Below are 25354 nucleotides of genomic sequence, written 5' to 3' on the forward strand. Positions count from 1 at the left end.
TAAATGTATGGGTAAGGGTGTTTCGAGAGAATGAAACAGGAGAGGACATAAACAGAGTATAAAAAAGTTTACCAGATCATTAGTTTTGGTCCAGGTGTGGCCCTGCTCCCCAAACTAAGTTAACCTGTTAACGCCATATTATTTTAATAATCACTTGGCGAATAAACTTATTTATTTATTTGCTTTTCTATCCACTGCTGTGCCCACAAAATTTAAGTCTTCACATCTTGAACTGAGTCTTTATGTGGTGACTCAGTAATGGTTCAAATGTTATGACAGATTTACTCCTTTCTGTTATCCTCAGTTCACTCTTTGACTTTACGGAGAATTACCAGGTGCCCACCCAGCAGAACAGCAGTGTGTCTTACCAACTCCAGAACTCTTTCCTCACCAGCCATCATCAGCCTCCAGCATCATTACCCCCTTTGGCTTACCTTACTCCATCTCCATACCTCACCCCCAACCCTCCTGTGTCCAACCCATCGTCCTATCTGACCTTTGGTCCTGGAGGAAACTCCACTGGAGTTTTGACTTACTCCACTGGGGGTCACGCCTACTTCCAGTCCAAGAATGCTGGACAAGTTCCGCTGCAATCAAACGGTCAACATGGTGAGAAAGAAATATGATTTTGATTGATTTATGGGTTTTAAAAACACTAAATTTTTCAGAAAATGTGCATAAAATGGTTCATACTACATTCGTTTCTAAAAATGTGGAACACTATGACATAAAAAAACCAACATACCAAGATTGCTGCCTGTTTGAATCTTACAGTAAAGTGAAAGGGAACTTGTCATTTGCTGAAACCTAGATATGTTAATGAAAAAAGTTTTCAACAGAGAATTTAGTGAAAATGATCTTCAGATGGGAGACTATTAAAATGCTCATGTGGGTGTGACTGTAGCTCATTTTCTGGCTTTCTCTCCCTGCATGTGCATTATGTAAATATTTACAAAAAACTGCATATGGGCTAAAAAATCTTACAAAAGGTTCTGTATTGGAGTGTGTGTGGATGGTGTCAGTGTGACTTATGGTGTATAGCGCTCTGAGCAATTAAGATTCGGCAAGGAATGTATAAAAGTACTTCACTCACTTTCCATGTGCACCTTTTCTCAGTGAACAACATGGCTTATCAATGCATCCTCAAATGCAAGTTCAAATCGCCTATATGAGCATCTCTGATCTACCATATATTAGTTTCGGAGCAACATACATCTTTTTTTTTATTCATGTGTTGCTTTCCATTAATTTGGTTGCAACAGAACGTGTTGGTGTCGTGTGAATTCTCCTTTTGATGCTTTTCCAGTAATATTTGAAGATGGCAATCTGACAAAGGCTAATCAAGTTTCTGTAAATTTCAACAAGGAACAAACATTGACATATCAGCTGTACAGAGGAGTCACATATTGTGATATTGAATGAACAAATGGCACTGTTCAACCTCCTCTGCTAGGATTTTCTGTACAGTAATTAGTTGCAGCTGGAATATATTTTTTCCACTGATTAATGAACATGAGAAAAAATCCTTCAACTACTGAAGCTGGTGCTCGCTGTCTCACCAGATCAGTAATTCAGCTGCTCCAATCCTCTACTTTGTGAAACAATTCCCTTGTCTGTTAGCTTGATTTGCATTTTTATGGCAAAATCAAAACTGTATCTCTAGGAGGACTTACTGTTCCGTGTGATGGTGCAGCTGCTTGTTCCACAACCTGCTGCGATGGTGCAGAGACGGTGTCTTCAGGTGAGACAAACTTAAGTCTTTTCTTGAGGTGATGACAGGTGCGCTGTTACAGTAGTGCAATTTAATGCTATAACATATAGGAAAGCTGCTTCCATCCACTAGTCTACACCAGTAAGGTATGTTGAATGTTGACAGGCAACTAAAAAAATCTTTATATTCTGACCTTAAAGCCATAGACTGCCCTTGCCAGTTCCCAAGCTTACATCAATCTCGAATACCACACTTGCACTGGGGCTATTTCATGAACGAAGGTTGAGGAACTTGTGACCAACATTGGAAAGACTATTTGCCATCATCTACACAGATTCATAATGTTTTTAATTATACTTGTGTGAGAAGTACCCAGGGCTTCATTATTTGGAACATTGGAACCAAAACTATGGTAAAGGAAACCTCGCACTTTGCAGGCAAAATAATATTGAGATTTCATTCAAATGATAAACATGGCCTTTTCCCAACCTTTCTGAAATGGTTCCCTAGCTTTGTTCCCACTGTGAAATCCAAATAGGATGCAGTTCAGTTGAAATATGATCTTGATGCACATGAAGAAAAAACATTTATTTGATAACAGCAAAATACATGTTTCTGAAACACTGTCCTTGTAGCCTAAAATATCTTTGCACCCAAGACACAGTTTTGACTTCTTTTATAAAATCTTACTGTTTTTATTTTGTCTTACACACCACAGCTTTGTATGAAAACATAGAGCTGCCACCCAAATAATAAAAAATAAAACAGTGTTTTGACATTATAACTAGTTTTATGGTAAAAACATGGAACAAAAAAGTATTAATGTTGCTGTCTTTGAAGGTGGAAACTATGCATGCACTAGATCAGAGAAATGCCTACTTTACAAAATCTGATGAAGTTGTATTTCTTGGTGGGGTAAGACATGAGATTCTGCCCTTACACCTTGGATCACAATGTCATAATGCTGATTTTGCCCACTTAGACCAGACAGGACTACGTCTCTATTATCCCCATGGTGCATATATAATTTTTATTTTAACTTTCAGAAGATGGCTTCAACATATGCACAACATGTTAACCAAAAGCACATGCAGACACACATGCGCACACAGCCACAGGCATGGAGTCATGTGATCATGTTGCTCATTACTGTCAGACATTCCTATGTGTACAACAATAAATCTAAGTAGAACAATTAATACTTGACAAAAAGGGGCTGAAATGTTGTGCTTCACAAGAATATATATGGATTCTCCCTAAAATGTACTTTGTCCCCATATTTCTAGGTTGCAACAAGAACAACATAATTTTTCTCATTTTTACAATAAAACTTCTGCATTATTGTTCAGCTTGTTTTTTTTCTTTGGGTGGCAATTCTATGCTTCTGAAGTTTTGTGTGTTTAAGTTGCATAAAAACTTAGTGGTTTTCTAGTTAGGATGGGACCTTGTTCATATTTATTTCACATCTTCTGAGTTGTTCAAATAAAATTCCAGTGTGACTTTCTAAGGACAAGATTTCTGCTTTCATCCATTGTGACTCATGCTTGACCAGCATAGAATAGCCAACTTAAAGTGTAAACAGATAAGTAACAAAAATGTACTGATAGAAATATGAAAAGTAAAGTGTTCTTTGATTAAAAAAACGAACAAACTTTTGTTTCAGCGACATATTGTTGCTGCAAGTTTTGACTGAGCAGGAAATGTATGACTGTTAATCTGCTGAAGAGAATAATGAACCTGGCTGACAGGTGCAGTGTAATAAGACAATTAGGACTTGCTGCAGCTGCTGGGGTCAAAGGATGAAAAAGGAAAATGAGTCACGATGGGACACAGAAAATGAGAATTGTGCAGAGTAGGTAGTTATTTTTGGATGAATAACAGGAAAAGGAGTTTTGCTTGAATTGTCTTCTCTAAACCACAGTTGTCATGTTTGTTTGTTTGCATCTTGTTTTACATCCAGGTGGGATCACATCTTACCCATTGTACTCATGGAATAACATGTACGGTCAGCCAGCCATGCACCAGCGTGCTCCATGCCCTTCCACTTATCCATCCAACATGGGATCTGCTCCAGACCACCAGACACCTTCTGTTGCCAGCCTGTCTCTTAATTCATTCTTCACAGGGGAGGACCAGGGGTCATCACAACCAAACTTCCAGCATGCATCACACACCCAGACACACACCACCACAGTCGTCCTCCCACCTGTGTCAACTCTGCGGCCTGCTTACCTTACAGCAAAAAGTACCCCGACCAAGGTGTCATCACTGCTGCCTTCTCAGGTCAGCTCTGCCCCTCCAGAAAGTCCTGCAGCGCCCCCTAGTGTAAAAATTGAGTATGACAGCCCAGGAGAGCTTCACAGCTACTTCCATTGCGACTTCTCCCCAATACAATTTTGACACTGTGTTTGAGTTAATCAAGAGTTGTGTGTGTGTATATGTGTGTTTGAGCTGTTTGTAAATACAATAACTGTGAATTTTCTATATTTTCCATAATCAGGCCTCATTAGGCTGCATTAAGCTGAGCTGCAATAAATGCTCATTGGTTTGCTAACCTTTTATTTATTATTTTGTTCTTTATGATTTTAATGAAAGATTTCCAGTAATTTCCAGTCTCCTTCCTTAGACCAACCACAAGCATAGACTGATTTATTAACTAAATTAATGACAGTAAAACCCACTTTTAATCAACATAATTTATAAAAATGTACTTTTTAAAAATGCCATTTTGGGGAGCTCCATGATGTTGAACTCCTCTCATGAAGCCCAGTTACAGCATATCGGCTCACTTCAACCCTGACTGTAAGCCACATTTAGGTGTTATATCCTGGTGTGACAGAAGAACACATGCTTGGGTCTTAAGAACTAAACAGTGTTGTTTTTTAGATGTATGTCTATTGTGGGTGAAGGGATTTGATAGTTTATAATCCGATGAGGTACAATAAGGACAAACATGTCTCAAGAATAGAGATATCCCAGGCAGTCACTGACTGCCCAAACCGTTAATCTGTGTTGCCATCTGCTGTGTTCACACACTTACTGCACTTTCTGCTCTGTTTATTCTTAGTATGCAAGTCAGTTACGGGGGCATGTGGAAACCAAATCCCTATCTGAATCTCTGCCTCTAAAGCATTTTCATGAGACTAAAAAAAGGCATTTGAGAATAGCTTGTCAGTTTTCTACCAGGGGTGCAGTGAAAAAAAGTTTCTCATTTTATCTCCAGTTAATATTCCTTGTTCATAGTTCAGCAATAAAGTGCAGCTTGGATAATATGGAAGCGAGGGGATTATTTGATAGGTGTGAGGAGGAGGGGCTGACACCATGAGAGCAGATAAATGAAGAGGGGGATGAGGGAGATGGGCTGTCTGTTGGTTTGGGAACATGGAAAGAGAGCTGAGATGAGCTGTTGCTATGGGAGGAGAGGAGGATGATGGGTGGACTCTGCCAGCAGGCGTGGGAGGGAGACAACGATGGGAATGAAGGAGTGTGTTGGTAGCACAGGGGGTTCTGGGATGAACAGAACTGTTGGTTATGCAAGTGCTGTATTTGAGTTTTAATGAACCTCTCTCTTCCTGCAAGCTGGCTACTGGGCTGTTATACTTGGCAGGAGAAGAGCCGCATAAACACGCAAATTCACACATGCATAAAAGCTTGGTTTGCAGCACAGAATTTTTTCCTGCACAAAGAAACACATTTTCATTTCATGATGAAGAGAGAGAGAGGAAGAGAGTTCTATACAGACAGACTGCAGCAGTGTTTTTACTCTGGATTTTATTTTTCTTTTAGGTGAAGCTTGACACACTGTATGTCTGCTGTGGTGTACATGCGTGTTGTTTCAGACTCCTTCATATTCATGTGTCAGTGAACTTGCACATGTGATGGGGGCAAGTTCCCTGTCGGTTTAACTTTCTAATTAATTTTTCCAGGACTTCCCTTGTACGAACAGAGAGAGCTCAGAGCACAGCTGGAGTAAACGAGTGTGTGGCTGTCTTTGAGCATGTGTGTGTGTGAGTACAGGTATGGGATGCTTCTTTCCACCCTGCTCCCACCTTGTCAATATTTGCCTAGTATTCTGAGATTTGAAGAAAGGCAACTTGTTTCAATATTTATGGATGTGGTCAAGCATGAAATCCTCACAGTCTTTCCAAACTCTGACACTATGCATGCACACACACTGATTGACTAAAGGGAATGAAGTAAAAGAAAAATATTGCACTGCTTTAAGCATGGGGGGTTGTTGATATTGGTAGATAAAATGTATTTAACAAATTTATAGTAATGATTTTGGTGACAGAACAAGGCTTAAATGTGATTCGGAGAACATTATCTGCCTCAAATATCTTTTGGTTTTAGTTTGATTTTAGAAGAAAAGGAAAACTTTGGGTTTGGGGAGGGATTGTCAGAAAAGCAACACACTTATTTGGATACCCGAACTTGAAATACTCACTTTAAAAAAAACAAAACAACGATAAACAGTGGAAGGTTCAGAATTAATGAAGATAAAATATTTAACCTAAAATCATAATTGAAGATAAATATTTAAATGTGTTCATATAAAAATACACTGTTATTACTTGAAGGCTCTGGCAAACTTAATTGTGATGTATCTTTTCTATATTGGACTCCTCTGAGTGGTTTTGGCTGTTGGCAGAGAAAAGAGGCTTACGGGAACATTTCCTTTTTCGGTAGAAAAGCAAATAAGCCATGTGTTCATATTGGGTTTCTATTTTGCTACCAGCTTGTAAATATATTCAGACAGAAAGGGAAACCGAAACAAATAAGGCTGATCTTTCTTAGGTTGAATTGAGAAAGTTACTGAAAAGAGTGAATTCTGATTTAAAAAAATTACACTAATTGAGGCTGACAAATTAATGAACAAGATGCAATGCTTTGTGCAACACTTTCTAAAAAGGAATTTGGAGGCTGAGCAGTCAGATTATCACATAAACTCATTTGTAGATCAATGAAATCTTGAATTTAAGCACTGATGATGCTTACGAGAAATTAACACCAGTTTCCCCTTTAAAAACAGGAGCATGTTTTCCAGTGTAGTTCATAACATTATAATATTGTTTGGAAACTGTAGAAGCAACTGTTTTAAAAGAAAAAATGCTAAATACACCGTTTATGATGATGCCGCCAGAGACCTCAGGACAGGTCAAGGCTGCAGGCAGGGCAGTTCAGCACACGTCGGATACTTTGCCATGCTGTTGTAGAATATCGCAAGACATTGAAATAATCTGGGCTTTTACTTAATTAAGAGAGAGTCATGTAGATGTCATCATACCTTCCAGGATATGTTGATCAGTTTTACTGAGCTGTTCATATATGTGAAGGTGCCAGTAATTCAAAATGCATAAACCTACCCACAATACATCAGGAATACTTGCACTTGAATTGTGCACTTGTAAGAAGTCATTAGTGACTTTCTTTTGTAAGCCAGAGGATGTAATGTCTGATTTAAGAAAAAATTAACAAAACAAAAAAAACACAATATCAAAACAACTATTTTTGGATTTTGATTTGTTTAATAGAGCAAGTTTCGGCCTCGCTTTAGTCTTAAATTAGCTCATGTCTGGAGAAAGTGGTCTTTTTCCTTTTAACTTGTCTCTCAGTTATTATTTTATGTGGCATAAATCAATTCAAATAGGTTTTTTAGGATGCAGTGACAAACCATTCACTGAAAGGGCTTTTTAGAATTTCTTTAGGCTCATGCAGTTACGACACAATACATTCATGTCTGTTTTTAATGGTCTAATGACCAAAGCCAGTCATGACTGGTTTTAGACATGTCCTTCATGCTGTGAATCCTTTTACAGTGACAAATGTCATTCTTTGAGCAAAAAACAATATTAAAACATTTTATCTATAAAAAGGCAGACAAATTTAGGATGTTTATTTGTTTTTTAATATGTCTGCTCTCTTATAAAAGTACAGAAACATGCCATACAAAGTTTAACTGAACCAGTTAAACTACCAATTGGTAGTTTCCTGTAACCAGCTGTCAAAGGCCCATTGATATACTGTTCACCATGAAGATCCAGAGGAAAATGTCTGCGTGCAAAAAAAGTACTACTGCCTTTTAAAAACAGATTTCTTCTGAGACATTGGATCAGAATTGAGGGAAAAAAGAAGCATTTCAAAATGTTTTCTTTATTGAATTGAGTAATTGTTAAACCAGTAAATGTAAAACTGAATAAGCACCATCATTTTAATGTTTTAAATGTTGAGTATAATGGTACAGAATGCATGTAAAGCTCCTCTAGCTACCTGTTTCCACGCTGCCAAGCAGACATGGTTACATAACCTGTGCTCGTCCCCTGTACTATGCTTGTGTTTGCACATACATATGTGTGTGTTGTGTCTTCTTTAAGGGCAAATGGAGTTTTTCCAGAGATGGCATGATGTCCAGGAATAACACCTTGCCTCTTTCATGGTTGAGCCGTCACTACCACAACACACAAAGTTAGCTCTGCAACTTGTTCTGAAGAAAAACTATCCAACCAGTTAGTGTACAGACTGAGCCCCAACTGCCCCCTCAATTACAACTTGTTCAAATGTGTATGGATGAAGGTGTGTGTGGAGGAGAGGGGTGGGGGGCAGAGGAATGCAGGGGTAGAGCAGGCCGTTGGAGGGGAAAAAGAGGGGTCTCTGTTTAATGTGCATGTGGACTCTAGAGAGATTAAAGATTTATATGTGAGCTTATTGATGAAAGTGTGTTTTGCTACTGTGTTGACTCCGATGGGGCCCTCTGCTTTCCTGACACTGGAGAGGAGAGTGATAATGTGAAGAAGTGGTGCAAAGAGAAGAGCAGATTTTTTAGCTTTTTAATTTTATCTGTAATATTTACCTTTTACATGGCTATTTTCTGTGGTCTGTTATGTTGTTAAATTAATTTTAAAATATGATGAAATGTAATACCATAATCTCTAAAATGAAGGAAAAATGTGTCAGAAAAATGACTAAATACTAGTCATAATTTAGTCCAGACTGTACCTGACAGAAGTAGCCAGGAAATGGCTTGTATACTCCAATTTATACAAACACACACACACATATATCTCAAAGTGCAGAACGGCAGGAACACTGTAGGCTGTGTTCACTTTCACTTCCGCCCCATAAATGTGTGTTTTCTATACAAGGGAACACGGGGAGAAAAGAGGAATTCATGTCAGTGTTTATTTGAGCTTTGGCCAAATCCAACCTGGGGCAGCAGCGTTGGCGCACTCTGCTCCAAACCCCAGTCGCTCCTGTAACCCCAGCCAGACATGCACACGCATACTGTACACACACTAAAGGACTCAAGAGCACACACAAGGCAAATTTAGGACTTTAACATACACACTAACCTGTCCATCCCAGTCATATCAAGGTGTGTTTGTCTTTCCCTGCCCACCATTTAAGGTCCTCCCAGAGCAGGTATTTCCCTCTTTCCCACAGACGTGCACGCATACATGGACACACTTTAGCTGTGGTGGGGGGGCTGTTTGTGGGTTGAGTGTGTGAAGCTCTTGCATTGATAACCTGCAGCTCAGAGTCACTTGGTCTCACTTTGTGGCCATCTCCATCGCCTGGAACTCCCTTCGTCCTGCTCTGCCTCCCTTCTGCTTCTTCAGTGTAGGACCGTCTGCGGCAGCGCTCTCCATTAGTTGTCACCATGACGCCTTCCCCGCCACTTTTCCTGTTGCTGCTGGGCCTCGTGGGAGCTCAAGCCACCTTGGACAATCGTATGGCTGCTGCCATGGGTAAGAATGACCCTAAACCCCTAAATTCTTATCCTAGTTTCAGATGAGATATACCACATCTAACAGTGATTTAAATCCTTTCAAGTTTAATCTAAGAAAGCAAATTTCAAAGTTGCCATAAAAAAAGACCTCTGGTCTCAACAACTGAGTCAGTTTGTTCAGTTGTTGAAACTTTTAAATAAATTGTTTAAATGCAGTTTTCTTCACCCCCTTGTTTGTGTGATGAGTCAACTTGCAAAGCTTTAGTGTTTGGTTGTTTTTTTTGTTTTGTTTTTTTTTTTTTTTTGTTTTTTGCAGCTAAGCAGAAGAAGGTGAAAATTTTCAGGAAAGTTGAGGTGGAAAGATATGAAAGCTGTTTGACTAAATGTTCAAGTGTTAATGCAGAATACCCAACATAGTTTCAAAGGTCTTTTTATTTTCTGTGGGCGTTCATGTTTAGAAAATTTAACACTGACAGAGAAGTTGTAAAATTTTGCTGCTAGTTGTGCAGTTATGTGATCTTTATGGTGGAAACTTGAGTGAGTGTATTTTTCACAGTTTGTGTGGTTGTCTTAGGATGAAGCGTGTCAGTTGCTCCTGCTTACTGTGTGTGACTTTCAGAGATTGTACTATCTGTGATAAGGAGGTGAAGGGCAAAAAGGCAAAAATGTAATATTTATCAGACTCTGGAAGTTATAATGAGCCAGAAATCAGTTGAACAAGAACATGATTGTTTGTGCTTCTGCTGAAAATCTGATCATTTGATCCACTACTTTCTGCATTATGTGGTTTGTCCATCAGGTATTTTAGCTCAATCACTAGAGCATTTCAGAGCAAATATCTGTGTAATTTTATATATATATATATATATATATATATATATATATATATATCTCAATTTTTTTTTTATCTACTTATTTAATTTGTTTTTTGAAAATTTGAACACTAATGCTTGGTATCCCCTGAAAATGACCCAAGTAGTGTCCAAAATAATTTTCTTCATCATAATAATGAACCCACAGCACAATCTATGTTCAGCTGCCAGACCCATCAAGCATCAATTCATTAGTGTAATTAGTTGATCAAGTCATTAGAGTTAAGTTTAGTAGTCAGTTATTTCTGAGGGCCTTTTTCCTTTCTCTATTGTTCCTTCTCTTCACCCTTGCTAGAGTTGCACCTCCTTTATATCTGTTTCCACTAGAGATGCTCGATATCTGCTTTTTTACTGATAACCGATATAGCAATTTTGTCCTAATTCTTAATTTTTGATAGCAATATTTTTGGAATTATGCCAAAATATAAAGGAAAACTATGAATGAACTCTGATATTTTTTCATTTTGAGTTAGATTGGACAGAATTTAAAGTTGTGTCATTAAAAAGTAAAACTGATGTTGATAATTTCAAATATTGCTTTTTATTGCCAATATTGCCCAGAAATATTGGTAAGTAGGCCGATATCGTACAGCTCTAGTTTCCGCTCAATTCCTCTTATTTTCTCTCCTCTGCCCACCCTTTTTCTTCTCCCCCAACTCCTCCCACACCTCCTACCCTGCTTAGTTTTTCCAGTGACCTTTTAGAAAATCTTTATCATTTATAAGTGTATAACATGGAAATTGTTGGGATTTATTACATTTTCACCATGTGTAGCAGCAGGGCTGTGCAAAACCCGCCCCACAGACCTGGTGTTCATCATCGACAGCAGTCGTAGCGTTCGACCATCAGAGTTTGAGCAGGTGAAGGTCTTTCTGGCCAAAGTCATCGAGGGGCTGGATGTTGGACCAAATGCCACCCGTGTGGGAGTTGTTAACTATGCCAGCCGTGTCAAGAATGAGGTATGGATATGATTTACATGCATTTTCACTATTTTTTTTTTTTTTTAGCTCATTTATATCACAAGTTACAACTCGCTGTGTTGCTTTGGAACTATAGGTGTCCTTGAAGACTCACCGCACAAAAGCTGGGCTAATCAGGGCTGTGACCAAAATTGAGCCCCTGTCCACAGGAACAATGACTGGCCTGTCCATCCAATTTGCTCAGAATGTGGCCTTCAGTGAGGCAGAGGGAGCTCGTACCAAATCTCCTGATATCAGCAAGGTCTAACATGTATTTTGATGCATTCACACATCCAGTTCACAGGTCACCACATTCCACGATCCTAAGTGTTTGTGTTATATTTTAAAACCTTCATATTACAGGTTGCCATTATCGTGACAGATGGACGTCCTCAAGATAATGTGAAGGATGTGGCTCAGCGTGCACGAGACGCAGGCATCGAGATTTTTGCCATTGGAGTGGGCCGTGTAGACATGAGCACTCTGAGACAGATGGCCAGTGAGCCTCTGGATGACCACGTAGACTACGTTGAGAGCTACAGTGTTATTGAGAAGCTCACCAAGAAGTTCCAGGAGGCCTTCTGTGGTAAGAAAGGAGAGGATTAGAGACATTTAAGTCACTTATACTTGCAGTAAAGGGGGCAGAGGCAGCTGCAGGAAAGGCATTAGCCGAGGGTAGATGAAAAAGAAGTCAGAGTGGGACATTCATTATCCACGCCTTCATCCATGTGGAGAAGTGTCTGGTGGCCTCTCTGTACTGCGGGTAAGGTATCAGGACTGTTATCTTTATTTCCAATTTATTGTGTCCTCCCTTTTGTCCTCTCTCCTCAACAAAACTGCAGTACTTTAATTAATTCAGTCATTTAAATTTACTTAAAATTCCCCATGCATGAGGACATTAGGGCAGAAACAATCATTTGGAATGAGATTTGCTCCTGTTCCTCAGTCAACTCTCCCATAACCGAGAGGCGAGACTGATCTATCTGTAATTACCAATCCATTAGTGACAATTATTAAACCTCTAATTAGTGATGCCCTTCGGTGCTCTCAGTCTGCAGCAGTTTTCAGTGCTGTCTGCTGCTCCCTTTGCAGCAGCCAGATTCACTGCAGATACTTCATCCAAGGGCAGAGCTGCATGGCCTTGGAGCCTGTGCATTACATATAGAAACAACAGAAAACAAACCAGATTTTATTTAAGTCAACTTCAATCTTTTACATCTGTTTGATTTAAAGATCCACTGAAATCATGCATCAACCGTGACACACTAAGAGCTGCTGAATTCAGCTGCAGGTTACTGTGGATCATTAAAAAGATGCGTTAGAATTTCCCATTTTCAAACTGACATAGTTTTATTTCTCCTCCTAACTCCAAACACCCACCCCCTCTTTGTATACAACTGTGTGAACGTGTGTGCTCTGCATGCACGCACGCACACAGTGTCGGACCTGTGTGCCACTGGGGATCATGACTGTGAGCAGGTATGCATCAGCGCCCCAGGATCATACAAGTGTGCCTGCAAAGATGGCTTTACCCTTATGGATGATGGGCGCAGCTGCAGTGGTGAGTGTGTGTGTGTCACTGAAGGTATTTGTCCAAACATGACTGTTTTGCATCAACTTTAAAATCCTCAGTAAAGTGTACTTTATTTTCCATTACCAGCTTGTAGCAATGCTGCAACAGATGTGGTGTTTCTGATCGACGGCTCTAAGAGCGTCCGTCCTGAGAACTTTGAGCTGGTTAAGAAGTGGATCAACCAAATCATCGACAAACTGGACGTCTCCGAGGCCAAGGCCCATGTTGGACTTGTGCAGTACTCCAGCACCGTCAGACAGGTCTGAGTCGGTTTTTCCTTTACAATGACATCTAAATAAGTCACTTGTTGCCGTCTCTTATATACCGAGTCTCTCTCCCAACAGGAGTTTCCTCTGGGCCGATACAACAGCAGAAAAGACCTGAAAGATGCCGTGAAGAAGATGGCCTACATGGAGAGGGGAACCATGACAGGCCAGGCTCTGCGTTACATTACAGAGAACAGCTTTAGTCCCGGTCAGGGTGCACGGCCTGGAGTCGCTAAGGTGGGCATCGTCTTTACTGATGGACGCAGCCAAGATTATATCGGAGATGCTGCTAGGAAGGCAAAGGAGAACGGTAGGGAGCAGAGTAAAGATAACGTCCAATTCACAGCGTGAAAGTAGATAATAAAATAAATATTTATGAGAGAACATATGTGCACATCGCAGGCTTTAAGATGTATGCTGTTGGAGTTGGCAATGCAGTCGAGAATGAGCTGAAAGAGATTGCCTCTGAGCCAACTGGAGAGCACTACTTCTACACCGCTGACTTCAAGACCATGAACCAGATTGCCAAAAAGCTGCAGATTAACATCTGTAAAGGTCAGAATAGAATATAAGCATTGTCATTGTACAAGAATACAACTTAATTATGTTTCTAAGAAGTTTTTATAAAGATATACAAATATTTGTATTATTAGCTGCTGTTTCTCCGCACACATCTGTAAATTAAAACTTAAACTTGTGCCTTTGGATTCCACAGACGAGGACCCTTGTGAATGCGACTCCCTTGTAAAGTTCCAAAAGAAAGTGGAAGATGCCCTACAGGCACTAACAAAAAAATATATCCTTTACAATGAAACTGTGTGAGAATATGATACAGTGAGGGAATGTTTTCATGTCTTTGCCACATTGTCTGTCTTCTGTGTTTCTGCCCTTGACAAACTCTTACTAGAGAATATGTCGAAGAGGATTGCTCTGCTGGAGAACAAAATCGTCTGAGGACTCGCATCCTACTCTCATTTACCCATTTACGCATCCATCCATGCACACACAGACACACATTACTTTCTTTCCTTTTTCTTTCTTTTAAACAGATTACATGTGTGAAACTTCACCTCTGCTTCTACACTGAGCCCTCTAAAACTTCCAAACCATAACTTGTATTTTCCTACCATGTTCTTCTCTTAAGTCTCCTGGGACCCAAACCACCACTTCCCATGAAGACCATTCCTTTATATATATGTGTGTGTGTGTGTGTGTGTGTGTGTTCTGAAGTCATCATCCCATAGCCAGCCTGTGTGTTTGTTAATAAAGTCTTCCCTCATAGGGAAACGGTGATGGTACACTGAAGGCCTTTTCTTTTGTCACTGCCACGATGTTGAAGTTGCTGAAACCCCAGAGGGCTGGAGTCATGTCAAATGGAGGAGCACTTTACCTTCACTTGTTTGTTCATGTGTTACTGTCATCTTTCCCTTTTTTCTCCTTTGAAGCTCTTCTCTTAATCCCATAAGAAGTCAAATGTATTATTTCATACAGGTAAATTAATATAAGATTTGTCTCATAATAAAGACACGCTGGTGATGTTTATTTTCCTAAATAAAGATGGTTTGGGAAGTAAACATAATTGTGAAACTATCTGGCAAATTGTGAGCACAACTGCACAAGTACAGAATTATATACAGTTTTCAGTTCATTTGTCACAAAATGGCATAAAACACTTTTTTCCTCAACTCAGAGAATCCAAGTAATGAGCTCTGAAGAGCAAACATGCTTTCAGACCTTTCCTGTCACATATTACCTTAATGGCTTAATGAATTTACAACACTTAGAACAAAATGGCTCCACATGTGAGAAAGGACAAGCGCTGTCTGTAGTTTAGTGCTGGGTTCCCTTACATCAACTGAATAACAAGAAAATAATTTTTACAAGATAAGTCATTGCTTATTACATGATCACAGCTGTTTTGTCAGTTTTAATTGACAGAAACTTATTTTAAAGGGAGTTTAATTTTAAACTTTTGCATTATTATTGTTGCATTATTCTTAAAAGGATTGAATGAATTTAAGATAACTAACTTTATAAAAACAAAAAAAGGTTAACATTTACTGCCAAAATTTGTGTAATTGGTTTGAAACTATTATCATAGTGATAATCATATATAAATTAATACATCCACCAAAAAAGAATAAAGAAAATACTAGAATAGGTTTATGTGAGCAAGTAATAGTTTGCTCTTGTAAACAGGTTTATCACCCTGTGACAGAAAAACTGAGATTATTGCAGATAGATATAGATAGATAGATGTTGCAAACATCTGTGCACGGGACACACACGAAGGATGTAGATTTGCGCGGAGCAACTGTTTAGTCTGATAATGTGATCAGTCTCATCACATCCATTTAATCAGAAGTAGTTGTCCCAGGTAAACTCCACTGATCTTAGAGATTTATGCACTCCCCTTTATAACCCACCACGGGGAGGTAGGCCAAAAGTCCACCTCTCCAACTTCAGTCTTGACCGAAATTTTTCGCTTTTTCCGTGAATAGATGTTTGCAAAATCGCTTCTGTTCTCATTTCCATTTTTTCCGCAACTATACAAATGCTTTTCTATTTAATCCCAAATTTCTGTGGCAGATTTTTTTTTGACAGGGTGACGAAAAGATTAGATAACTTATGGCCATAATACTAATTGTATTGAGGCCATAGCTTGTATGACAAAAATATCCAAATTGTGCTGGAAATGAGACAAAATCATAAAAGTGAGACACCAAAAAAGAATCTGACAACCAAAAACGACGAGAAAACTGACTAAACTTGAAAGTAGGGTTCGGTACCATTTATCACCCGGGCTACCAAGTGGCAAGGTGGGTGGACGGAGTTTTTATTTTTTTATTTTTAAGAAATCAGCCTAATGACCCACTTCTATTTGAGGTCTTGTAAATAAGAACGTCCTCTTAAGCACATTGATGAAACAAGCAAATCACAGTGGACTTGAAGATAATCTTGCAAAATGTACAAACTTGATAAACTGTGGATATTTTTTAAGTTGAGGAGATAACCACACTTTAAAACGATTTAAACAACTTCTATTATTCTGTTCAGCTGCACTTAGCAATAAATTTATGTCCCAATCAAACTCCTTTATATACTACTGCATTGTCCTAGACCTTCAATTGACACTTTTGCACTTTACAGGTTACATTATACATCTGTGTAAAACTGTCACGGTTTTTTTTTTTTAACCTTTTATCATTTTTATTTGCTGAAGATCTTAAAGATCCGCTTTTCCCTCAATTTAAGCAGCAAAAACTCCTCATCCGCACATCACTGCTCCGACCTGGTCAGGACATTTGCATTGTCCTGTGACAAAATTTAAACAGTAGAAAAAAAAAACAAACATTACTTAAAACAACAACGTTTACATATTTAAAAAATGACAAATTTAAAAAAAATAGTTTGGCTGTACAGTCATTTCAAATTAATCAGCCTGTTGAGCTCGTCAGTGGAAAGTTTCAATCACGTGACTATGACGTTGCCCCGACGGTTCGCCCACGTCTGAACCGAACCAGTGAATAACATCTGAAAATGCCTCGGTACCTTCTGCAGACACATTTTAAACCTTAACTTGACAGTGCCGTGTTCATTGATTCCAGTTCACGCAGAAACCAGTGGCTCACTGTGTTTGTATGAATGAGCCGCCTGCAGATTTGCTGGTAAAACGGGAATCTTGCAGCATCTGCTAACAGCAGCTAGGTTAGCTTAGCGAGCTAACCGGCAGGCAGTCGTCACAGAGTCAGGGATGCAGAAGGGAGGGGACTAGTTGCTTTAAAATCGATCAAATGCTATCGATATTTACAACAGGTGATAGGGTAGTATTACTATAACAGAGACGGAAACTTCCACCTCACGTTTTTGGCTGTGAGATAAACTAATGCTTAACCAAGCTGTTAGCGTTTACCTTTAGCTTCAGGTTGAGCTAACTGCACCTCGGGAAGGACAGGGTCCTCCAACCAGGTGTTCAGGGGATCCAGGTGCTTAGGGAATCCAGGGAATGGCAGGTCATCCCGTGGCAGGCTTGTCCTCTGAGGCAAATGGAGAAGACGCATCGAAACAGGTGTCTGGTTGTGGCCGAACATATCACAACCAGTCCAAGCCAGAGTCCGACGCTGGCCCCACGGCCAAAAGCTTAGCACGGCTGTGCAGTAAAGACGAAGAGGAGCGGGCTACGGCTCTGGAGGACCTGAGCCAGAGGGTTCTGGTGTGTTTGGGTTTGGACCGGCCACCTTCAGCACGGCTGAGTAAACAAATGCTTCTGCATCTGCTTCGGCTGTCCAGGTCGTGTCCCTTACAGGAGGTCCGAGTGAGAGCTACGGACCTGCTGCGGACCGCTCAGGTAATGTTGGGGTGTTTGTGTCGGACCTCTTTGTGTCTGTGTTAACAGAGCTGCAATAACGCAGTTTAAACAGCTGAAAAGAAAGTTTTAGTCAGGAATTTGCCATATTTGTCGTGTTGTTGATTTTGTCTCTTAATTTAAAATGTCAATGGCTGCTGAGCGGTCGATATATAGTGATGACCTAGCAGCTGATCATTAGTGATGGGCTGGAGATTATTTTCATTGACACCAAACGTCTTGATATTTCATCAGACGCTCAATGTAGGTGATGCAAGACCCAGCTGCTGTGAGCACAAGCAGGCAGGCCAGACACGCCTCCTCCCGGTGCCCTGAAAAACAACGCACACACCCCCTAGTCTCCACAGCTCTTTGCCGAAGCCTGTAGAGACAAAGAGGCTTGGCTTGACGTAAATATATTTACCTGATATTAGGAAGTAACGAGCAACAACTTGTAGTACTTTCTCGCTCTTTCGATGTCGGTGAGTTTAAGGCTTTATTTGTGCATTTTATGGGCTGCCTGTTTATGGAGCTGGTGTCCTGTTACAGAGCAGCTGCTGCTGCAGAGTCTGTCTTGTTGAGTTCATAGGTGCTAAGCTTTCTGGAGATGTCTGACTTTTTCTAGAAATGTGTGTGATTGTAATACATGACCCTTAAAAAAAAATAAATAAAAAATAAAAAGAGCTTAAGAATGACTGTAAACCAGTCAAGTCTGTCAACATAGGTAAGGTTTAATATGTGCAATTTATTGTATGTGGATTGTTTTTTGTGTGTAGAAATAGATATGTTTTTGTATGTCTTATCTGTAAATGTCTGAGGGCTACAGATGGAAAGTAGCTTTTAGCTAAATCTGGCATATTTACAAAATGTGCAGAAGTTGTATGAAGTGTTCATCAATGTGCATTGTCCTCATTAAATTAAACATATTAAAAAAAAGTCATTTGAATGCAAGCTGAAAACATGTGTGATGGAGATCCTATTGCTTCTTAGAAATTAAATTGAGCAGAATTTCCTTGTTCGATTTGATAATGAAACTGACTGTGTTTTGGTTTTTGGCTGCTGCCCAGGCAGAAGGGTAGTTGTTTGCAGAGCCTTAAGACTGACAAGAATTTAAGCAGTTTTCAACCTTAAAAAGTCTTAAATGTAATAATCAGATAAACTAATAAACTTTACAGCATGCTAATTTCTTAATGTGTGTTTGTTGTCGTTCTCCAGGCAGAAGGGGTTGAGGTACCCAGAGCCATGGCCTCTGGTCCAAGTGCTTTTATTCCTGCAAAAGAGGTATGCTTCCACCAACACTTATGACAGCATAACTGCTACAATGAAAAGGTTAAATAATTGGTTTGTTGTTCATATAGCTACTGCTAATCATTAAAAAGATTCTTTTTTTTATTTTATGCCTCAAGAAGTCAGTGTTGTACCTCAGATTGCCAGTTTTCTTTGCTCCAAGTCCAACAAATCGCCTCTTTCAAGATATAGAGCTCCATTTTTTTCCCTTTTAAATCTGGTTTTAAATCAATTTATTCCCTGATTGTGTTTAGCGTCGCAACAACCTCTGTCAGCAATATGAATAGATATTAAGCGCCTCGGTACCATTAAACTCTGGTTGTATTAAATTATCAAAATTCTAAGTTTCCTTTTAAGTTAATTAAGCTGTTATTATGTATCTGGATAATAAACCTTATAGTGATTATGCTAAATGATGGCTGTGATTATGCACTTAATTTCAGATGTTGGTCATAGCTTTTTCATTTTTACTTTTGTATACTTATTGATTTACACATAAAATGATAAATGAAAAACCTAAAATGGTTTTGAGCTTGTTCACATATAGTCTGAAGAACTCATTATATAAGAGTCCATTACAGTTTTTATTTAAGATGGATTTTTTAAAATGTATTTTAGGTCTTTGTTTTCACACAGCTTTTTTTTGCTACTCTCCCTTCAGTTGTGCCCTCGCCCAGAAAAGTCTGCTTGTCAGCAGATGTCCAGCTTTATCTTAAAAACTGTCTCTGCATTCAGATTCCCTGCTGCATTTATTGTTGTTCTGAATGTAGGTTTTAATTTTCCTTTGTGTGAACTGCTTCTGTGGGATTTTAACCATCCATGTATCACTGTTGAAATGGTCCCAGCCAACACACAGTCTATTGCTTCAGTATTTATAGTAACTCCAGACTTGTATTGCCAAAGCTGATGACTGATGCGAGTGTCATCTGTGACTCATTCCAAGATTTTAGCTGGAGAAATGAAAGTGTTGTGTCAACTGTGGAGATGTTTGCCTTTGTAGAACTGCTTATTCACACCATTAAAAAAAGGATTTTACTCAAATGAATTCTAGCAAAAAAAAAAAAAAAAATTCATGAAGAAAAGAGAAATTTGGTGTATTTCTGCTTATCGTGGGTAAATTTTAATGATTGTCTTTTTATTTTTCTTTGTCTTAGTTGCTGATAGGAGAGCCAAACCAGGACATCCTCATTGAGTCGTTTCTTTCACTGGGTCGCGTGGACCATCTCACCATGGTCATGGGGCTCCACCCAGCCTATCTCAGCTGCTTCTTGAGGACTCAGCATGCTTTGCTGGAGCTGGACGGCCCTTTGCCCCGTCACTGGAGACATTACATTTCCATTATGGTAACTTATGTGTGATTGTTGATCAGACAATAAGAAGTGTTTCATACAAAGAATTTATAAAATGCCTTTCACTAATTTGCAGTAAGTGTGTGTAAAATATAGTCTGTAGTTTTAAAAGACTACTAAGCAGAAGTAGGACAGTAAATAATATGCATGTTTGACATATCTTATCATTAGCTCTTGGAAGGATTACAAATTCTGGCTACGATTATTGTATCACCAGTCTTGGGAAAAGTCATTCAGGCATTTTTATATGAGGAAAAAATAAATTAATGATTAAACAGACCAAATCACAGACATTATATAAAACTATATTTAATCTAACAGCTAACATTCCACTTTTTAAAAAACAACAAAAATTGGTGTAATCTCTTGTTTTTTCCATGTCACACTGATGAAAATAAAAATAATTACGCAATTTTAAACAAAAAAAAAAAAGACAACATCACTTTTTAATCAGCATTGCTAAAACAAATACTTCAAGTCTAAATATGAAGACAAGTGCAGTGAAAAGGCAGACCATAATGTGTTGTTGCTCCTGGCTGATCAATGTCAAACATGTCTGTGTAAATGAAGGGACAGATTATGACTCCGAGGCTAATTCAACACAGTGTGGCGAAAGATGTTAGTTGTCGCCAGCCAAGTCTGCCTCAGAAACAGGAAATGCACAAAATAAGAGATGGGAAAGAAATCGGAAGTGTCTGGGTGGTGAAAAAAAGTTGAGAATTCATCTTAAAAATGCAATTTACATCCAGAAAACCCTAAAATAAACTATAATTTTCACTTACACTTATGACAGAGGTTACAGTGAGCAAAGCAGTCAATAATTGAAGATGAATAAATGAAAGCTGTATTTGTTGATGATTGAATTCATCTGGAGAGAAGAAAACTGTAGAAATACGTGTTATGTCTGTGGGATAGCACGCTACAGTATCATAACAAGCATCTAACAGGTTTTCTAAGTGGCTTGCTGCATGCATATTTAATAACTTTTGTTGCTCATGTATTCATTATGTCTGCTGCTCTTCTCGTGACACCTGCCTTTGTTCATTTGTGTTGCTGTAACTTTTACTTATCATTCATTAGGTTTAACAGTTTTCCCATTATGATCAGTATAGATCAGTTTTTCATGGGGGGTTTGTTGCTTGTTGCAGGCTGCAGCCCGCCATCACTGTTCTTACTTGGTGCAGCAGCACAGCACAGGCTTCCTGGAGGCTGGCGGTGAGGAGTGCTGGCTGAGCAGCCTAAAGCATGCTCCCACCAAATTGTGCAGTCTACAAACACTCAACAAGCTGCTGGCACACAGACCCTGGCTAATTACTCAGCAGCACATCCAGGTCAGACTATTCACTTACTCACCCACTCACTCCTCGTCTTTCCTCCAACTTTCCTTTTCGCTCAAACTGTGTCATATAATAGTAATAGGATTTCACACAATACATTTCTGACTTTCATCCAAGCTTACTCCTTCACAACTCAACCGCTGCCCTCGATAGGGAAGACTGTAATTTAGCTTGTAATCCACAGTAGCTGAATGTTACATGCTTGGTTTCCATCATTTGCATCATCGTGCATGTTCACTGACAGATGTTTTGCTCCTCTAACATGTCATGCACAGGACTGTGGGATTTTTAGAGGGCAAAGTTTACACACTTTGTACTCTAGTTACTCCAGAATACTAAGTTTTCTCAGAAATGACTGCAGTATGCATCTAGATGTTTTAGTCTGAGCCTAAAAAATAAAAAATAAACCTGGAAACTCTTTGTTCTGCAGGAACTTGTGTGTCCTGGTGCAGAGCCTCGCTGGTCACTGGCTGAACTGATCCACGCTGTGATCCTGATGGCGCATACACACTCGCTCTGCTCCTTTGTGTGGGGCTGCGGTCTGAACCCTGAGCCTGACCACATTGGAGGCTACACCTTCCAGCCCCCGTCACCCAGTCACCTTCCTCGTAGCCCCCATAGCCCAGCGCATGAAGACGGCAGGCAAGAGGTGAGTGAAAGAGTCTATTTTTATTACCAGTTTAACAGGTTTGAGATGTATTACGGGAGTGTGACTAATCACTGGTTTAGTAAGAGCACAAAACCCAGTTCTGTTTGACTAGACGTTGTTCATTTATAGCTAAACAAAAAAAAAAAAAAGCATGGCTTCCCCAAACTCTCAGTTCGTTTGATCTTCTCCAGTTGGTGGACGGAGCGGTGGAAGTGGAAGTGTTGATGCAAAGGATGGTGGAATTGCAGCAGCAGGAGGAGGAGTGCACACAAGAGGAGATGGTTACTCGATTTGAAAGGGAAAGGAGTGAGAGCATACCAACAGGTAGAGCCGCAGCTGTTTACTGCTGTACCTCTGGCATCGTGACAACATTTGACGATTCACTGCTTTGTTTGTGCTGTTTGGTTAGCGGTGGTGCGGGGAGCTCTACCTGACCTGGTGCTGTGTCTGGTGGAGGAGCCAGGGTTCAGATATGAAGACTTTGCACCCAGAGGAGAGCAGTCCCCTCCCACAATGAGAGCACAGGTATTACAGAGCTTTTTTTCTCCTCAGGTCTGTGTACGATATGTCATGCTTTTTACGTTTTCAGACTTATTGCAGGGTGCGATCATTTCCATGTGGTTTGCACTGTAGACCTGCTTGTAAATGTTTGTCTCATGTGCAGGACTACTCATGGGAAGACCACGGCTTCTCTCTGGTGAACAGATTACTGCCGGACATGGGCCAGCTTCTCGACGAGAAATTCCAGGTAACGCTCTATAAAAATGTAGCTGAAACTCAGGCTTACTGTGGACAGTACTGGGACCCAATACAGGCTTCATCACACTGTGCTTTTTCTAAGAATATATAAAAATATTTATAAAAAATATGCACCTGGTAACAGAGAAGAAGAAATAGACATTGTTTTAGCTGACCTGGTTTCCAAAAGACATGGAATAAAAACTGAACATTTATTTGAAATATTTTATTTTGAATTAGGTCATGGTCAGGATCTGCTAACAGTTTCTGTGGCCATTAATACAGTAAACATCTAAAACCAGCTGCACAGCGACGTGCTGGTTAGCACTGTGACCTCACAGCAAGAAGTTCTCTGTAATTTGTTTTTTCTTAACCCCTGTATGCTGTTAGTGAGTTGCTTTCACTTTCCTTCTGCCTAAGTCGGCAAATTTGTAGACAGTGCCGAAACAATGTGAAATTTGAATGTACATACGGGGACAACATTGTTTGTACATTGCTTTTTAGCTATGCTTCTGCTGAAGCATGGTGTGATGCTTATGTTATGGGATTGCCTGTGGCAACCCTTGCCCTCCAAAGTAAGTCAAGTTCATTTTACATCCTATATTGTGCACAAAAACCTAGGAGACACATTGGTTTCAATAACTGCTTGGAAGGAAAAGCAGAGATTCAGGAGGCATGAGGTTGATTGCAGTCTGATACTCAGCTAGATTTTTTTTTTTTACTAAAAGTTTATTCCATTCATAAAAGATATTCATACCTGTGTTGTAATAGTGAAAATGTTTTCTTCAAGTTTTCTTCCAATAGACTAGATCAGTTAATCGATTTATAATATTTGATCTAATGCCATGACACACATTGATTTATAAATATAATGATTAATAGATGTTAATGAGTAAATTGCTAATTTAATCTTGCAGGTTGTGAGTAACCTCACCTACCACAGGATGGCCATGCATGAAGGTGTGGATACTTACACTCTGAGAAAAGCTCTGTGGAACTACATCCACTGTCTCTATGGGATACGGTTAGTGAAACTTAAACTATCACAAAGCTGGGGAATAAAACCGTATCTGCTCTCAGTCATGTTTTGTTGCTCTCCATATGCAGCTATGATGACTATGACTATGGCAGCGTAAACATGTTGCTGGAGCGCTCTCTGAAGGTGTTTGTAAAAACCATGGCCTGTCACCCTGAGCAGACCACAGCACGCATTTACCACGCCTTCTGGAGGCACTTCAGACACTCTGAAAAGGTATGAATGAGTTCAAACATGCACCTGACCTGACTTCTGCAGTCGCAAATCATTTGACATTTCAACTCGTCTTTGGTACCTTCTCAACAAGGAATGAAACATTGACATTTCCGAATGTCCTTTTCTTTACCTTCCTTTTTAAATGTCATCAGAGGAAGACGTTTTACAGACAGGACTTGAAAGTGTCTCACCCACTGACCTATTGGTAATGACTTGAGTCTATATCTACACCCCCACCTCCTTTTTTTTTTTCTTGCAGGTTCATGCAAACTTGATAGTGATGGAAGCCCGGCTACAGGCAGCCCTTCTCTATACCTTACGAGCCATTACGCACTACATGAGATAACACACTCGACAAACATTGTCCAGGATGCTGAGCCAGCTGTGATGTACCACAGTCCAAACACTCACACTCACACTACAGCAGATGTTTGCATATATTGTTTTTTGCAGTGTTGAGTTTTGGATGCTGCTTTGCGACTTGGATGTATCTTTAAAAAAAAAAAAAAAAAAGATCTATTTTGCACTGAAGTTTATCATGATTTGTTTCCCCACTTGAGCCTTGACTGTTTTTCTAAGCATCTTGTACATTTCTGTTATATCAACATGCTGCATATCAGGCGTGCCAGGTGAATCTGATCTGGTGATAGTAAATAATTCTTCGAAAGTTAGTGTTTTCATTAATATAAATCTTGTTTTTTATTTGTCTTATTCATACAAGCACACTCAGTCCTCAGTTTTCCCGGTCTGCACCACACAGGCCGAGTTGAAACAGGATAACTTGTATTTTTATATACAATAAAGCTACTTTGTTATCAGGTCAACTCTTGTGTGTTTGGATATTTTCATGAACTGAGTATGTGTCTTTATTTTGGTTTTGGGGGGTATCTTTTAGGCTAAAACGGTTATACCACAAACCACAAGATGGAGACAAAGACCCTTAAATATGACGACTTACTGGTTTCCAACAGCAGACTGTCTGCTGGGCTATGGGTGAAGTACGGTTACAAGAAACACGAGTGTCATGCCAGTATAGTGAATAGTGTTGAAGGTAATTTCTCTATGGTTATATTTTCTCCTTTGCGGATATCACACGTCTTATTCTCTCCTTTCCTGTCTTTCACACCACTGAGGCAAAGTGTGACATGAGCGCGTGCAGTTGCACATCAGACGCTGAAGCTGAGAACCTTCCGCTATAAACACTGGTATGTTTCACTCTACGTGCGATGAATAGGCCCTACATTACAAATATGTTTTGGGGTTGTGTTTTTTTTTTTTTTTTTTGTTATC

General features: G+C 39.5%; 2 protein-coding genes across 5 annotated transcripts; both read left to right on the forward strand.

The window, feature by feature from the left end:
• Window positions 1-9368: 9368 nt before the first annotated feature.
• matn1 (matrilin 1) lies at window positions 9369-14061 on the forward strand (the record flags this gene model as incomplete). Its single annotated transcript, XM_079258610.1, has 10 exons — window positions 9369-9456; window positions 11084-11268; window positions 11366-11530; window positions 11632-11854; window positions 12707-12829; window positions 12929-13101; window positions 13186-13417; window positions 13510-13662; window positions 13823-13923; window positions 14017-14061. The coding sequence occupies 10 exons, from the start codon at window positions 9369-9371 to the stop codon at window positions 14059-14061; spliced, it is 1488 nt and encodes a 495-aa protein (XP_079114736.1).
• A 2564-nt stretch (window positions 14062-16625) lies between these two features.
• Window positions 16626-24869, forward strand: sesn2 (sestrin 2). Of its 4 annotated transcripts, none has more exons than XM_079259100.1 (11): window positions 16626-17455; window positions 18668-18733; window positions 19894-20082; window positions 21237-21419; window positions 21856-22074; window positions 22266-22398; window positions 22484-22599; window positions 22739-22822; window positions 23730-23836; window positions 23920-24064; window positions 24324-24869. In XM_079259100.1, the coding sequence occupies exons 1-11, from the start codon at window positions 17114-17116 to the stop codon at window positions 24408-24410; spliced, it is 1671 nt and encodes a 556-aa protein (XP_079115226.1). In that variant the 5' UTR covers window positions 16626-17113; the 3' UTR covers window positions 24411-24869. The 4 variants fall into 4 exon arrangements, with proteins under 4 accessions (XP_079115226.1, XP_079115227.1, XP_079115228.1 ...); XM_079259102.1 differs by lacking the exon at window positions 16626-17455 and adding an exon at window positions 17796-17934; XM_079259103.1 differs by lacking the exon at window positions 16626-17455 and adding an exon at window positions 18047-18176.
• Window positions 24870-25354: the final 485 nt, after the last annotated feature.

The sequence above is a fragment of the Telmatherina bonti genome (genome assembly GCF_933228915.1).
Source record: "Telmatherina bonti genome assembly, chromosome: 19".
Classification (NCBI taxonomy): Eukaryota; Metazoa; Chordata; class Actinopteri; order Atheriniformes; family Telmatherinidae; genus Telmatherina; species Telmatherina bonti.